The following is a 16,414-nucleotide window of genomic DNA, read 5'->3' as shown; positions in this document are numbered from 1 at the left end:
TGGGTTATTGCTTGCCACCTGAAATAAAGCTTCCCCTTACCAATTCTAAATGCAGTCTTTTTTCACTCTTCCTTTTCATATTCAAGTATTAGGCTCTATTTATCCCAGTCTCATTAAGCTACAGAGCCTAAGGATCACACCAATCCTTAGACAACTACACTTTTTTCCTTACTTTATTAAAATCAGGAGCACAAGCCTAAGTGATTAGGATCATAGAGCTGATACACTTTGCTTTAGGCACCAGAGTTCCTATCAGTATTAGTAATTATTATAGGCGTATAATTTTACTGAATCATACTTAAAACTGCCTTCATTTTTACTATTTTCTGTTCCAATCTGATGTTTAAGTTCTGACAATACTGGTCTTTGACTGGTTGCTCTTCAAGAGCCCCCACTGAGAACTGTCAATCTCTTTTTATAAATTATTTTATATATTTTCCCCTCTCAGCAAGAGAAAATTGGTAAAATGGTAGTGTGCATGACAGAGGTCCAAGATAATTCTCCTCTTTCATCAGGGAGCCAATATCTTCAAATGAGCTGATGTAGGAGTAACCCTTTAGGTGACATTCAGAAGACTTCATGAGCAGCTGAAGATTAAACCACTTAAACTAACATTCTTGGTTGATGGTTTGCGCATTCTGTTATTTGGTATGATTTTATTTCTTTTTCTCCATTTTAGCATATGTTCTGGATTCCTTGGAGCCTTTTTTGTTTATCTCAATCGCCAAGTGGTCCTGGGCATCCGACGTCATAAAGCCCTGAGCCAGTTTCTCACCAAATAGTGAGTGCTTGTGAAGATACTCTCTTTAGGGACCAGATTCTTACACCTACTGGTATTGGATAGTAGCAAATGCTTTCTGGAAGACAGTAGACCTATTGCATGTGTAAGATAGTAAAAATATGAGAAACTGTTCCTGTATGAGAGTAAGATCTCTGCAAATATCAAGAGAATTTTTCCTTCACTGAATTTTCCTTTTGATCAGCCTACATAGTTTCAAATAGCTTCTTGATTTGGAAGGGAGACTGCAATATTTGTTAAGAGGATATGGCAAACTATTCATTGGACAGAAAACATTTTTAATTAGAAAGTCAATGATCATGCCTTTTAAAATCAAGCTGTTTCTGGTTTGTTGGGTTTTTTAGGATCTGTGAAAAATTCAAGACTGTTTATATTTAAAGAAAATTAAATACAGCTGAAATCGAACTAAGTTTTTAAAACATGTATTTGTTTTTTAATCAAAGTGTTGGCAAAAATGTAAGGAATGTGCTCCATTCTTATGAACCAAAAGCTGAAACTGATAGCAACCAAATGGTGTGAAATGCAACATGGAAGAGAAATGCAAAATAAATAAGTGTCTTGACACTAAAGTTTTTACAGGACACTTGAAGATACTGTTTTCCCCTCTCTAATAAAGTCCTAACCTCCAAAGTTCATAACTTGGACAAGAAATGGTGGCTAGCTGCAAATGTCTTCAGTCTCTTTACAGAGAAAGATATGATACTATGAGAATTTTTGAGGTTGAGAGGCATGGAGGACTCTATTTCTTATCCAGCCGCAGGCCTGACCAGAAGAAAACCAGAAATTCAAATTAACTTACTTTCTTATGTGGAAGGAAAAACATCTTTCTTCATCATGTAACCTTACCCACAAGCAGCAGCAGGACTATCACATCAAGTTAATACAGAAGTAGAGCCAAGCCTGAAAAATAGGAACCTACTTTTCACTGATTTCTCAGAATTTTTTAGGTCCTTAGACTGAATCAAATTAAAGGTTATATTTTGTCTTCCTAAATATCAGCCAACGCTTCTTGTAGGAAACAGTAACTTGCCAAGGGACACATGACAGGATAAATCCAGCATGTGGAAGCAGTTTAGGCTTATGTTGTCTTGTGAAGTGTCACAATTTACCCAGACACCCACCCTGGACTGGACACAGCAGTAAGAAAACACAGATGGCTTCAGCCTCTGTCCTGCCACTGGCCTGGCACTGCTAGACCCACTGGCTACCAAGGACACCTTCCCCAAAATTGTGATTGAGTCCGCAATTCAGTGGTAAGAGAAGCAGTTTTCCCCATAAGAATCAATGCACCAGGGGCTGCCTGCAGAAATGTATGAAAAACCCTACATTTAAATCTACTAGGACAGGATACATTGCATGGGGGATGAAGAAGCAAGATTGTCAAAATCAGGACAAATGAGAGAAGTAGTGGCTTTTGATACTAGGTCAACACATCACTGCAAACACACATTCCTCCTATGTATTCAAGTTTGTGCATGTTGTACATCCCTCTCTTCCTCCATCCCTCCTATTATACTAACTCTGATGGAAAAAATAGGGTTTTGCTGACAGGTGAACTCTGTGAATTATGATGATTAGTGGAGCAGGGCGTTAAACTACCAGTAATCCAAAACAATGGATACAAATACAGAGAGCTCCCCATAAATAGCATTCCTAGTCCTGAAGTGAAGGTGCTACAAGAACAGAATGCGAGGCCATATTGTAATAACTAACTTTCTTCACAGCCGACTGATATACCCTGCAGTTATAACCTTCTGTATAGCATCAGTGACCTTTCCTCATGGATTTGGGCAGTTCATGGCAGGAGAGGTGAGACTGGAAACTATATTACCAATTCTGTGCACTTTGGAACGTTATCTCCTTATTCTCTGCCCCAATAACCTTGTGTCAGGGAAAAGGGAAGAACGATATGGGAGGAGTTTGGACTCAGGAGGCACTGCATGATCTCTGCTACCTCCTTCATAGAAAACTTGAAAAAGGTCCATTCTTCAAAGCAAATAATAAGGAATATGTTACCCTATGTGTAAAAGCAGTTATCTCTTCACCTGCTTGAGTAAAGTTCACCTGCTTGAATAAAGTTCTGTCTCTCTTCCTGAAGATTAGAAATGTTAATTAAGTCTCACAGTCATGAATTCCCACAGTAAAAATCTCCTCTGTTTCCTTGTAATAGCGATAGAATATTTACTCCCTCTGATCTCGTGACTCATACCTGTTTTTTTGCTGTTTAGTTGATGCCACGGGAAGCCATCAGCACTCTCTTTGATAACTATACCTGGATCAAACACTCTGGGGACACCCAGATCCTAGGGAAATCTGCTGCCTGGATCCATCCTAAAGTCAGTGTCTTTGTCACCATCCTGCTCTTCTTCCTCGTAAAGGTAGGAAGCCTGGCTCACCATAACCCTTCTCCACTCAGACTGAATGTTCTTCCCTTTTGTAAAGCAGTTTGTGAAGAGCCAATGAGGAGTTGCTGGGTAATGAAAGAAGCACTAGAGCTGCAATGGATTCCTACATCTTCTGATGTGATGTTTGTCCATTTCAAATGAGCAAAATTATTAGGGAATAGTTTCCTTAATATAGTAGCCTTTTCTGCTCCCTAGGTCACCCTCCTCATGCATCCTGCTGAATGACCTTTGGTATCCACTATATAGTAGCTGGTAGGGAAAACTAAATCAGGAAAGATTTCTCAAATACTAACAAAATAAATACTTGACTAAAAAGCTCTCAGGTAATTTGTATTTTATCTAAATGAAGTCTGATACAGCCTATTTGATATTTCTGACTTCAGATAGGGGACAAATAGGAATATGCAAGCACAATCTATAGTTGTGTGAGGCTCAAGGATTTCTTAGCAGTCCATCCAAACTTGATGGAGAAATGAAGCTGGAAACAGTTTTGGTCACTTCCCAGAAAGCAACAGCAGATTAAAAATTCTGAGCTGACATGGTCTGTGGAAGTTGCAACTGTTCAGCCTCTGATCAGCTGTGTAATTGACAAAGGACAGAGAAAAAAAAAAAAAAAGAAAGAGACATTTGAAAGAAGACATCACAGTTCAAAATAAAAGTAGCAAAAAGGAGGTTTTCCTAAGATGAAAGATAGATGGATACAAATATCACAGAATAGGTGCTAATTCTTTTATTATTTACTTATTGTGAAGGGGCAGAAGAGCTGAGGCTACCTTGCAATGTCAGTTGAAAATTTCAGTAGACCAAGAACAGATATCAATGACTGATAACACAACTGTTTCCACCTAAAGTAAAACACTCTATCAAAATTTTGACCACTAATTAAGGGTTCTCCTTCTGTGATAATTCTTATTACAGTGTACCAAGCAGAAAAGGTCTTGCTTACTTGAAGAGGAGTGGAAAAGAGAAGTGGACTACAGGGTGTGTCTGTCCTCAGTCCATCTGTTTGCCTTTGGAGGAGCTGTACCCTCAGTCACTAGAAGTAACCAAAGGCTTTCTCTACTCGCTAGATAACTGCTCTTGATTTTCTTTTGGATATATTCAGCATTGGGATAGACCACATAACCAAGGCACTGCTATAATGACTCTGGGCAAAGGCCTGGCTTGACTCTGCACTGCAGTATAGTCAGTTTTCAGCTTTGTTTGGCCAGGTTTGGTACTGCAAAAACAGAGTTCAGTTAGCAATACTACACCTCAGCAGCTTTCTGGTCTCTTTAGCCAGGCTGGGCACAGAGTGGGGCAGCAGGAAATGCTACTGATGCTCAGTAACAACTGCACCCTTTGCCTCTGTTCTAGTTCTGCATGGCTGTCATTGCCACCACGATGCCAATCCCCTGTGGAGGCTTCATGCCTGTTTTTGTATTAGGTGAGTTTCAATTTTGTTTTGCAGCATATTCATCTGACAGGGGGAGAGAATAGGAGAGACATTGCCTACACATCCAGCAGGGTTCATCTGGCATATGAGGAGTCATCACTTGATGTCTATGACAACCTGATTAGCAGTCCATAAACCAGCCTCTGGGTCTCTGCTTTTGACATTTCCTCAACCCCCTGAAACCAAATACCAAGTAGGTAATCTCTACCCTTTTACATAAGGAAGGCCACACTTGGGGAGACATGCTGAGCCATGCCCTTCTAATCTTTATGCTTCTTCACTTACAGAGAAACTTCCACCCTACAATTAATAATAGCTGCTCCTTTCAACCTTGAGAGCCAGCCAGAAGAGATAACCTCAAAGCTAGTACCCACAATGTAATCTACCACTTACTCCTTTCTTCTGGCTGAAATGCGATAACATAAAAAGTTTATCTACTTTTAACAGGTTTTAATTCCAATCACAACAAAAAAATTAATATGATGCTAATGTTAAGAAAGAGAGGCTGTGTTAGACTGAACTATACAAGCTCAAGATGCTCAGCATTCAGTACCCACAACTCTCAAATGAAACAAGGTGCTCTAAGGACCCCTGAGCTCTGGCAGGCAGCAACTGAACATGAGGCAGTACCACACCCTTGCAGTGATGAAGGCTAACCAACATCAAGGCTGTATTAGGAAAAGATTTAGACAGCAAGGCAAATAGTTTGTTTCTATGCATTCAAACAAGATATACGTGACTCCATCTCACTTTTAAATCAGCCCTTTTCTGAGCAGGAGTAGAACAAGAGCTCCAGAAGTCCCTTCTTACAAAAATTTTTCTCTAAGTTGTGATTCTAATGTTTAGACATTCACAGAATGTGAGTCTAAAAGGCCTCAACTGTGATCTGGACTGACACTGGACACAGTCTGAAAATATGTCCTCCAGCCTGGGAATCACAGCTACTGCTGTGCCTGGTGTGCCCAAGTGAATGAACGAGGTGTGAACTCTATTTACCAATCTTAGTACCCTTTTTTCCTCTTGGAGTCAAACTTCTGTATTTTGTAACTGAGATCTACTCTTTAGTTACAAGTATTATTTTAATATAAGCTTTATCTTTTTTTCTGTTAGAAAATACCCAGGTGATTGCCCAGCACAGCTGCACAGCAGACTGGATGTTCCTTAAATGTTAACTCCGTAACTGTCAGTGATATTTTTCAGGTGCTGCATTTGGACGTCTCATTGGGGAAATCATGGCATCGCTTTTTCCCAATGGGATCCTCTTTGACGACATTCTCTACCAAATCTTACCTGGAGGATATGCTGTCATTGGTGAGCCTCCATGTCTTCCTTTTTCCTCACCTGGTCCCACTGCTGCAATTTTCCAGTTGACATGATATGCTGTTTCTATATGACAGTTGTCTTCTCTCCCTGTTCCTCCTCCTACCTGGGAAAGGTGCAGCAGCTTTGACAGGAGCGGTGAGCCACACTGTCTCCACTGCTGTCATCTGCTTCGAGCTGACGGGTCAGATCTCTCACATCCTGCCCATGATGGTGGCTGTCATTCTTGCCAACATGGTAGCCCAGAGTTTGCAGCCCAGCCTCTATGACAGTATCATCCAGGTGAAGAAGTTGCCCTACCTGCCAGACCTGGGCTGGAATCACATAAGGTAGAGTAGCAAAACAGGTGGAAAGGAAATAAACCAGGAGAGAGTTAAGACCACAGGGGAATAAAAGGTTATGAAAAGGGTCCAGTACTACAAAGGAATTAAGAAGGCAGAATAGGCCTGCAGTAAGAAAAAACAAGTGTTGGAGTAGAATTAGGTTTCATACACAAAAATGGAGAAAAGTACTCTTCTTTTTTTCACTGAAAGCACAAGTTTGAATGCAATGCTACTGAATTTTTGTTAATATTTCCAAATTGCCTCAGCTTAAAAATTTAAAAATCAGGAGTCTCACTTATCTTAATTCAGTGGGGTTTGGATATTTTTTTCCCCAGCAAATGTTTGAAATACTTTATTTGGATATTTTGCTTGAAGCAAAACTCATTCCTATAAATGTCTTCCTCTCTCTTGTATATATCATACACATAGGTATGTATATAAAACCACCTATACATATATGTATACATGTGTGTATTTTATGGTGGGGGTAGCAGAGTGGAATACAACTGTAATGTAAATCCAGTTATCTGTATTTATACTCTTGGAAAGCCCTCTGGTTACACTCACAGAAGATCATTTGGCAGCTGTATTTTGACCACTTTTAAAAAAAGAAGTAATTTAGGTGTTTCTTTAGGGAATTATGTGCTTGACATTTTTAATATGCTCACTCTTCCTCTTATCATCCCTAAATTCACAGCAAATACAATATCTTTGTTGAGGATATTATGGTCCAAGATGTGAAATTTGTGTCCTCCAACTGTAAATACCGAGACTTGCAAGAGGTACTCCAAAGCACCACAGTGAAATCTCTGCCTTTGGTGGACTCGCCAGGTAGGCAATGTGGAGAAACTGTTCCTTCCTGAAGACTGTCTCAGCTTGGAGAAACTAACTTTTGAATTACATGGTGTGAAGCAGGCAGGTTGACCTACCACATAAAAACAAAAAATTCTAAAAAACTCCCACCACGGATGATGTTTGGCAGACGGCTGTTTCAGCTGGCCAGACAGGGAAGCTGGAGTGTGGGCAGTGAAGCAGATCCAGCACATAAGGGAGGTGTGTGGGAAGTCTGTAGACTGAACTGTGATAACAGGACTCTCCTGGGATCCTGCATGAGCCAAGAGCATCCATGGGGGTGGCACAGCTCAGGACAGCCAGGTCCCTTCCCACAGCCTAGGAGCCACCACAGGGCTGGTCAGTGACTCTTGTACAGCTCTAGATAGCACGAGCCTGAGCACCTGGAAAAGGCTGGAAGGAGGAAGGGGTGATATGTGGAAGGGGTCCTTCAAAACCTTGAGGAGGTTTAATGGCTCCCCTGCTCTGTGTTGTGCAGAGTCCATGATCCTGCTGGGCTCTGTGGAGCGGTCGGAACTGCAGGCTCTCCTCCAGACACACATCAGCCCCGAGCGGCGACGGCTCCTCAACAGAGAAATGCAGCAGAAGCTGAATGAGGCACCCTACGATGGACCCTGGGCAAACCTGCCAAAGCTGAAGCACGACTCTTTTGCTTATGTCGATGAGGATGAGGATACAGAGGAGAAGGGAGAGGTGAGGTAGAGAAGTGGACAGGCTACAACACAGAGACTTCTTAGAAGCAGGCTTTTGGGGAGGCTGAGAAATAAATGGCAGAAGGTGAACTTTATTTTCTCTCCTTTCTGTAACAGCTGCCTCGTCCTCCAAGTCCCACTCCCAGTTACCCAGAGGAGCCAAATGGCCCAACAAGTCCTCTTAAACAAATGCCTGAAACCTTGGAGCCCCAGCAGCACTCAGGTATGGTACCTTCTGTCATGGCTCAACCACATCCTAGCTAGCTTGGGGAAGCTTTCATGCTAACTGTGTGTACCTGCCTGTGTGAGGTGCTGATTTCCCAGAGACTGAGAGGAAGAGCTTTCTCTGCTGTTCCTCAATGAAAGACATTTTGTTAGTGCACCTCAACATCAGTGTAACATACCTGGAAATACCTTCTGTTATGATCCCTCAGCGAGCACGGAATAAGTAGGCCCTCTAAGGATGGACTCTCTGTCTCCCCACTCCATTCTTTGCAATAACAACTCCTTGGACATTTTCTGTAGAGTCTGCAAAGAACAGTCCCTTCTCTTGGCTCCTTCACCACATGAATTAATCTCCTTGGGGAAAGCAGCCTGAGAGCTAAATATCTGCACTAAGTTTTTGAGTAGCTCAGCCATCTCCAAAACTGAAGGCTTCTCCCTTGGACACACATCTCTTTGATTCAGCTGCATTAATGTAATGGACAAACATTGATGTATTGTGCTCCTTTGTGTCACACCCCAGCCTGCATTAGCTTTGCTTTCAAGACTGTACTCATAGCTAATTTCTGATTCATTTATCATTTATATGTGATGCAGGATAGTGGGTTGTTTTTATCCTTTATGCATCCTGAAATATGCAGAGTGAGTAAGCACAGAGATGTAGCCCAGTCTTGAGAATGAGTACAGAGGGTAGGGCTTTAGCTCATGCTTTTAGGCACCCAAGTGTTACATGTAATAGAGTATATAGCACATTCTGATTCGTTAACACTCCTCGTGTGTGACTAAACCTCTAAGGCATAGAAAAATCCACTTTATGCTTCCAGAGCAGTGGAGTGGTGGGGCAGCCATCCACCTATCCTACCAAAGCAGAAAAAGAACCACATCTGAAAAGAAGGACAATGCGTAAAACATTTTACATGAAGCTAGAACTGGGTGACCTAGGAACAACAAAAGGAAGTGGAACAGGAATGATTTCATGAGACCTTGCTTTCCTTTTTTCTGTTTGGCTCACAGCTATCATTGTTTCTGACCAAACTTCCTCCACAGCCTTGTCCACAACAGCATCAGGCCCTGTCTCCTCCACTTTGCTAACTCCCTGTCCAGGAGTATAATTCTGGTCTTTTCTATTCCTATCATTCCACTGCTGGCAGAACACATGGACTCCTCACCCCTTGGCACCTGTCACATCCAGTTTGTTGATATGCTTTGTTGAAAGGGAATATTTATTCTGGAATGTCCCAGACACCATCTTACAAACTAAATGCCAGATTGTGACCAGCCCAGCTCTATCGTGTCCCTCATAGTATTTCCCAGCCTGCCTTGGCTAAGAGGATGTGATAGGTGTGGGGCTTTGTATTTTTGTCTCTCACTTGTTCTTCTCTCTTATCCACATGTTCTGTTCTCATCCTTCAGGCAGTTTCAGGAGTCTGAGGAAACTCATCCAGCAGCTCTTGTGCCATTGCAGCCGTCCACATGAAACAGAGAGCACCATCCAGGTTAGGGCTACAGAGAGCCTGGGAGTACCCTGAAGAAGGAAGGGAATGCAATGGAACTAGAAACTACTATTTGAGGCATTCAGCATTTGGCTAAAGCATGGACACAATTATGGTCCTGATCTCTGACAGCATCAGTGGGAAACTCCCTCCAAGGAGAAAGGGTGTAATTACTGTAAAGGAGTGTGCATCTTCCTAAAGAGTCACCTGTGCTCAGGTGTCAGGCAACCATCATGATTGAGTTTGGGCATCTTTTCTCAGTGAAAAAAATTAATGATATTTTGGCTAACATGCAATAAAACACAGTTCTATTCCATTTGGCAAACAGTTTTGGACAGATGGAGAAAAATGAAAAAAAAAATGCTTTTGGCTCTTGTCATGTTAAATGCCCTTGGTTATCTGACACATCTGCACAGGGTTTGGGGATAACAGAGTTTATGGGAGACCCATCCACTCCAGGGCAGTGGTTGGACCCCATGTGGGATATCCCAAGAGCATCTAAATCAGTATTAGATGGCCATATTTAGGCACCTGAATTGCTCCAGCAGAACTCCATGGTGAATTGTCATTGGCAAGGGAAGCACAGCAAGGGCAGAGTACACCGTATAATGGATGAGTATAAAGAAAATCTCAGCACTTGGAAAATCTAATGCACCATTTGGAACAAAAAGGGGACCACATGGGGTGGGGAGGCTGTGCAGACTTTCCTTTTCTGTACTCTGTGAAACTGTGGGTTCCTTGGCTGTCCTGAACAGTGTTTTCTCCTACAGGAGCCAGTGGAAGTCATTGAGACAATGACACCAGAAGAGGTAAGCCCAGGTGCAAAAACTGAGTGAGGTCATATGAGTGCTTCTTGTACCCATTTCCTATCACTTGCAATACTCCAGGAACCCCAGTGATTGCCAGATAAAGTCACAGCCAAAGCAATTTTCTTCTTGGAGTGGCACAGTGGGCAAGTCTCGCCCATAAAAGAAGAGACTGGCTAGATGTGCTGGTAAGACTGACTAATCTGATCTAGCTTTGAAGTCAGCCCTGCTGGAGCAGGGTTTTGGACTAGAGGCCTCCACAGATGCTACCTCATCTAAATCCTTCTGTAGGCCCACGTTGTTCCTTCATTTCTTACACAATGGATCAATTATCTTGCAATGACAAGGGGAAGATGCACTCAGAAAGGAAAGCTAAAGATGTTCACTCCCTCTTTAAGAAGTTAAAAACAAAACTTCATCTTCTCAGAAAATCTCTGAATTGCCCTGTTTCCACAGGGACTTGAAATCTGGTAAAAAAGGGATGGGAAACATGAGGGGTGAGATATAACAGACAAGATGAATGCTGTACATAGGAAGGAAGAAGCATTAACAGAGAAGGGGACTAGTTTGGTTACACAAGAGAGCAATGGTGCAGGTAGCTGCAAGAGTGACTCCCCTTCTTTCCTGTGTCAGATAGATGCTTGGGAACAGGAGGAGCTGAACAAGAACGTGTGCTTTGACAGCTGCCGCGTCGATCCCTCCCCTTTCCAACTGGTGGAGAGAACCTCCCTGCACAAGGTGAGTGCAGATGTCTCCCTGAGGCATTCATCACTCTTCTCCACTCATTCCAAGTCCAATCTATGACTTATTTCTTCTCCTTGTCTTCACCTACAACTACTATCACCAGCCACTTTCACATGGAGCTACAGAAGTGAGCTTGTTCCTGTAATCTTCTGTGTATATCTCCAATCTCCTGCAAAATGAAAGGCTTTGTGATAAGAAGTCCATGTCCATTTATTTAAAAAGCTTTTGGATAAAAAAAAAAAATCTGCTACGTTAACAGCAGCATTGTGTGCCTTGCTGCTGAGGCATTACACTGAGATTTACACTCTGCCCTGTCAGTGTGCAGCACTGGAATGAGCACTCCTGGATTTCTCAGGGTGTTTCTGTCAGGGTGTAGAGTCTGCCTGTGTCACAGGCTCTTCATGGAACTGAAGCACAAGGAAAGAGGAAGCTGGATCATGCAACATCTAGAGTCAGCAAAGGATGACAGGAGAGTAAAGCAATCATCATGTGTCAGGAGGAAGATAGGACTGAACTTTTACTCAGTGGAAAGGGAAAGCAGTCTACTGAAGCAGAAGTGCACAGTGCATGCTTTTATCAATATTTAATGTGAATGGTTAGCATAGGCCTTATACCAAATTAATTACTGATAAGATCTCAGCCTTGAGCAAAACAAGAATAGGCTAATATATAGTTCAAATTAGTTTTCTGAAGGAGTGGGTGAAGTAATCTGAAAACCACTAGCATTTATCTTCGAGAATATAGGCTTACAAAAATTATACCTGAAGGCTGATCATGGGGAAAGTTTCATACCTGTCATACAAAAGAGCAGTGAGAAACTCTGAAATAACAGACAAATCAACTTAACGTGGATGCACACACACAAAAAAAAAAACCAACCCAAACCAAAACAAAACAAAACAAAAAAAAAAAACAAAAAAACAACAACCCAGGAATAAATAATCAAATTGTATGAAGTATGCACAGATAGAGCTAAATGTTAGACTACTGACAATGAAAATAATATCACAGTTTATCATGACCAAACTATATTTAGCTAGTCTGGTTTTCTTTTACATTAGAGTAAAATGTCTTGTTCTTGAGAAATCAGATTTTTCCTAGTTTACACTTGAACATGCCATTCAGTATCTCATGATGCTAAAAAAAAAAAAGGTCAAACAATGATTTCATGTAATGCCACAGGTGAAGTCCAGCTAGAGCTCAGCTTCAAGAACCTGGAGGCTGGAAATATACCAGAGATGAGCACTGAGATTGTGGAAAGTTTTAGAAACCCAGATCTGTGATATAATAGTAAAATAATGGGGTATATTTAGGCTGAAGAAAAGACTGATAGCAGTGTGATATCTGTCCTTTCAAGGAGACTTTGTAAGAGAAAGAGAATAACTTGTTCTCAGTGCTCTCACTGCACTGGATAAGCAGCAACAAACTTAAGCTTCCACAGAAAAATATTCTGGGACAGGAAAAAAGAAATCCTCTATTGATAAGGAAAGCACTGCAATAAATAACCTAAGCAGTTTTTGACTTTACATATTACTATACCGTAGCTCAGTTTCCAGCACCAAAATGAAACAGGATCTGTAGATCTTCAAATGAACAACACAGGGTGTTGTATGTGAATCTCCACCAGCTGCAGGATGAGAATGACCTTGAGAATGTGCTCCCCAACATCAGCACAGCCCCAACTACAGCTGCACAGCAGAAGGAGCAAAGAGCAGTATTTGGCAAATACAAAAGGGGAAGATTTCTCACTGGGATAACTGCACAGTTTTGTGTCTTTGTGATTTCCATTTCTAAATCCTGAGTCCCAGCTCTAGCACAAAGTTCTGTGTTGCTCATTTTCAAAGTCCCTGAGATGGTCTTTTGTGGTTTTGCTCCTAGACACACACGTTGTTCTCACTGCTGGGCCTCAGCCATGCCTACGTAACCAGCATGGGGAAGCTGAGGGGAGTGCTGGCTTTGGAAGAGGTGAGTACACATCCACTGCCAGCCTCTTAAATGACTGCAAGTGTCCTGTGGATCACTGCAGTGACTCACAGGTGCTGCAAGTTCCACCTGGAATATATATAACTGCAAGCGCTACATTTTCAATCCAATGTTGAATTCTGAGTCTGCCCTTTGGAAGCCACGTAAAGGAATGGATGACTGCATTTCAGAGGAGGCAGCAGGTGTTGTTTGCAGGGATGTTAACGGGTTCATATTTTGCATGAGTGCAGGCTTAATAAGCACTCTTAACTGGGTGGCTATTACTGTTTCTGAAAGAGGTGTAGAATTTGTTGTTTACCATGGAATTTTTCATTACATCAGCACTGTAAAAGATTATCTCTATAGGCCCCAGAGGTAGAGCTGTGACTCTATTTGTGATCCTTTCAGCCTGGGGAGTAGATGAACTTCTGCTGGGCAGGGCTGGGCCAACCTCCCTATCATGTTTTTCTTCTGAAGTGTTTCTCTTCTTCCAGCTCCAGAAGGCAATAGAGGGTTCCACCCGCTCTGGGGTTCGCCTCCGACCACCCCTTGCCAGTTTCCGTGACATCAACCGGACTTCCACCGCCACCAAGGTGGGGCAGGGTGCTCAGGCGTGGAGCCGAGAGGACAACAGCACGGTGGCAGCAGAGCCAGCAGCAAACCTGGGCACTGAGAGCCCCCTGCCCCCCTGCTCACACTCCCCCCAGCCCTCCCACTCTCAGGAAGAGGGGGAAGTCCCCAGCTCCGCTTATGCCACGGATACTGAGTTGGAAGAGATGGAGCTGACAGGGCGAGTTGCTGAAAACATCTCAGACATCCTCAAGGACATAAACCTGCGTACCACTGACCTGGATGAAGATGACGATGAGGATGAGGATGTTCCCTTATAGCTGGTGTGAGTGCAGCAGTCCACCACACTCTTCAGTGAGCCAGTCTTCTTGTGTTTCCTCCTCAAAGAGAAGCTTTTGGATGTTCTTCGCAATCCTCACAGAGGAATGATTCTCTGTGCAGACTATTAGGCTGCTGGACTATCCAGGCGTGTGCAGGTGTCAGATGTGGACTGCGAGGGGCTGGAGTGCAGGCAGAGCACACTGCAACAGGACATGGATACTGCTGCACAGTCACGATGCTCTGGGTCAATCTGCCATGTGGAAAGTGGAGGAGGATCAGCTCTCACTTGCCACTGGTGCCATCCTTCCAGTCACACCAGGTCTGCACGCAGCAGCGTAACACAGCCAGACCTCCAGGCTGGAAGCATCCCGCTGCTTCTGACTGCCACCCTGTCCGTGTTGCTGCAGCTCCTTTTCACTGGCTCTTATCTTGCACCCCCCCCAAACATTCCCACATAGAACATTTTTATTCTTTCTCAATTTTTAGTCTGGGATTTTCCTGGATGGGGATGCAGTTAGGAGCTTCTCCTCTGTCCTACAGCTGAGCCATGCCCTAAAAACAGATGGGAGGAAAGTATTTGGTATGTGTCTCATATTGAATTCAGCCAAGGCTTTAGAAAACACTAGAAGGGAGAAAACCTTATTTGTTTTCCTATCATCTCTGAAATTTTAAAACAGAATGGGAAAATCTTAAGTGAGGGCATCCTCAATACTGGGGGAAGAGGAGTAAAACAGCATGTATGTACCTATATTTCAAATAACTGTTTGTCTCTCTGAATCACTGTTCACAATTTTCCACAGCTATAGTCTTAAAATATAAGAACTCAAGAAAAAAAAAAAATTATTATGGAGTGTTAGCAGGCTGCCAAGAAATACAGCAGAGGGAAGACACATTTTCTACACCTTGAAAACAGGTTTCTTTCTGAAAACTCCTGCTCTCTTTTCCTGGTAATTCTACCCTGCCTATTTTCCACATATTTCTGCATACCTCAGATCTGAGAATTCCAGCTCTCACTTTTGCCAGCTTCTCTCTGTTGTGACTAACAGCAGAGACCTCAACCCTTGTCTGCAGCATCCCTCTCTATTCCAGTTCTAAATCTGGAGCAGATCTGCATCTTGCAAAAAGACATCTTGTCAGTTCGTGTCATGCATGCAAAACCTTGGCATCCAAAGGTAAGATGCTGCTTTGTTTAATTCACTGCTCTTGTGAGGTTTTCTCAGTAAACAGGCAAAACCAAATTCTGTGTATTCTGCAACTTCTTCTAACAGTCTACATCTTTTTCTACATATTTTTGGTGTCTCATAGCACTTAGATACAGTCCCAAGCAGCCTATTAGATGTGTTTCCACTTATCAGCAACAGAGAAGAAATCCAAGCTCTGAAAATACATTGTTGGAAGTAATCTCATTCCCCTACCTGGTATTTGTAAAGCATTCTCTAACTTAGAGTGACCAGTTCTACTTTGACACATGATTTTCCATAAGCTCTCTCAGGAGCAAGTCAGAAATATCATTACTTCTTACCCAGTCACCAAAGGAAAATTCCCTCCTGGCTTTAATTCCAAGGATTGACCTTGCACCAATTGCTCTTTGATGATGCTTATGGGTGGGAGAGTCTGTGACAAGCTTACAGGAGAAGGAAATCTTCCCCACTAATCTCTTGCAGAGAGAAAAATTTATTATTGCTGTCTGGAATTCAGAGCCCACCAGGTCTGTTCTGTTTAAGGCACAAGATCACCCTTGATAAGCTAACTGGGGACATCCTTTCCCTGCCTCAATGACCAGGAGCCACCCTGTCCTTGTGAGGAGACAGTGGTGATCTGAGGGCAAGTCCCTGGCACACAGCAGCTGCTTGGCTCCACCAGAGGGGCACGTCTGTGTCTGCCAGGCATCAGCACGGCCTCCACACTACCTTTGTGTCACCTTCTGCTGACTGCAGGGAAGAGGCAGAACAACTGCCTTTTTTTTTTTTCTCTCTGTGAATCGTGATAGTCCCTTATATAAGCAGAGGAGAAAGGACATTCCTTTTACAAAATCATAAATATTCAATGAGGGACAACACTGAGACCAAATCTGGTCTGAGGGTCCAAGCACACTCAAGAAGGATGAGTTTCTCAAAGTCATCCCCAGCCTTACTGTGCAGACTTATATTTTACAGCTTAACCACAGGCATCCACTGAGACAGATGAGACAAGGAGAAACTTTGAGGCTGGAGTCAGCACACCTCCCCCTCCTCTCTCCTGAATACAGATATATGCTCTGCTCCAGTCCCACACTTCTCCTACAGTGTGTTACAGCAGAACTGGGATGTGACTTTCTGAGAAAGCAGATGGGAGTCTAAATCAAAGCCAGCGAGTGTGTGAGTCACGACAGACAGATTGTGAGCTGAGGGACATGAAGCTGGAACAAAAAATGATGCACGTGGAGAGGCTTGGGGAGTGAAACACTGGCTAACCTGGAAAGCATCTTGAG

General features: G+C 42.8%; 1 protein-coding gene across 4 annotated transcripts in view; it reads left to right on the top strand.

The window, feature by feature from the left end:
• Nucleotides 1-15,182, top strand: part of CLCN1 (chloride voltage-gated channel 1) — a 60,857-nt gene extending 45,675 nt beyond the window's left edge. For 3 of the 4 annotated variants that reach the window (XM_077781265.2, XM_085592141.1, XM_021549077.4), the window contains exons 10-23: nt 680-781; nt 2,524-2,608; nt 3,028-3,177; nt 4,561-4,630; nt 5,840-5,950; nt 6,075-6,288; nt 6,980-7,113; nt 7,613-7,827; nt 7,944-8,049; nt 9,462-9,544; nt 10,312-10,350; nt 10,981-11,085; nt 12,970-13,056; nt 13,548-15,182. In XM_077781265.2, the coding sequence (XP_077637391.2) occupies nt 680-781; nt 2,524-2,608; nt 3,028-3,177; nt 4,561-4,630; nt 5,840-5,950; nt 6,075-6,288; nt 6,980-7,113; nt 7,613-7,827; nt 7,944-8,049; nt 9,462-9,544; nt 10,312-10,350; nt 10,981-11,085; nt 12,970-13,056; nt 13,548-13,943 (1,897 nt within the window). In that variant the 3' untranslated portion in view covers nt 13,944-15,182. The remainder of the gene's footprint in view (nt 1-679; nt 782-2,523; nt 2,609-3,027; nt 3,178-4,560; nt 4,631-5,839; nt 5,951-6,074; nt 6,289-6,979; nt 7,114-7,612; nt 7,828-7,943; nt 8,050-9,461; nt 9,545-10,311; nt 10,351-10,980; nt 11,086-12,969; nt 13,057-13,547) is intronic. The other variant, XM_085592136.1, reaches the window with a different exon arrangement.
• Nucleotides 15,183-16,414: the final 1,232 nt, after the last annotated feature.

Source organism: Lonchura striata, chromosome 1, assembly GCF_050655825.1.
Source record: "Lonchura striata isolate lonStrDom1 chromosome 1, ASM5065582v1, whole genome shotgun sequence".
Taxonomy (NCBI): domain Eukaryota; kingdom Metazoa; phylum Chordata; class Aves; order Passeriformes; family Estrildidae; genus Lonchura; species Lonchura striata.
Note: the sequence above shows the minus strand (reverse complement) of the source record. Positions and strands in the feature narration are given on the sequence as shown.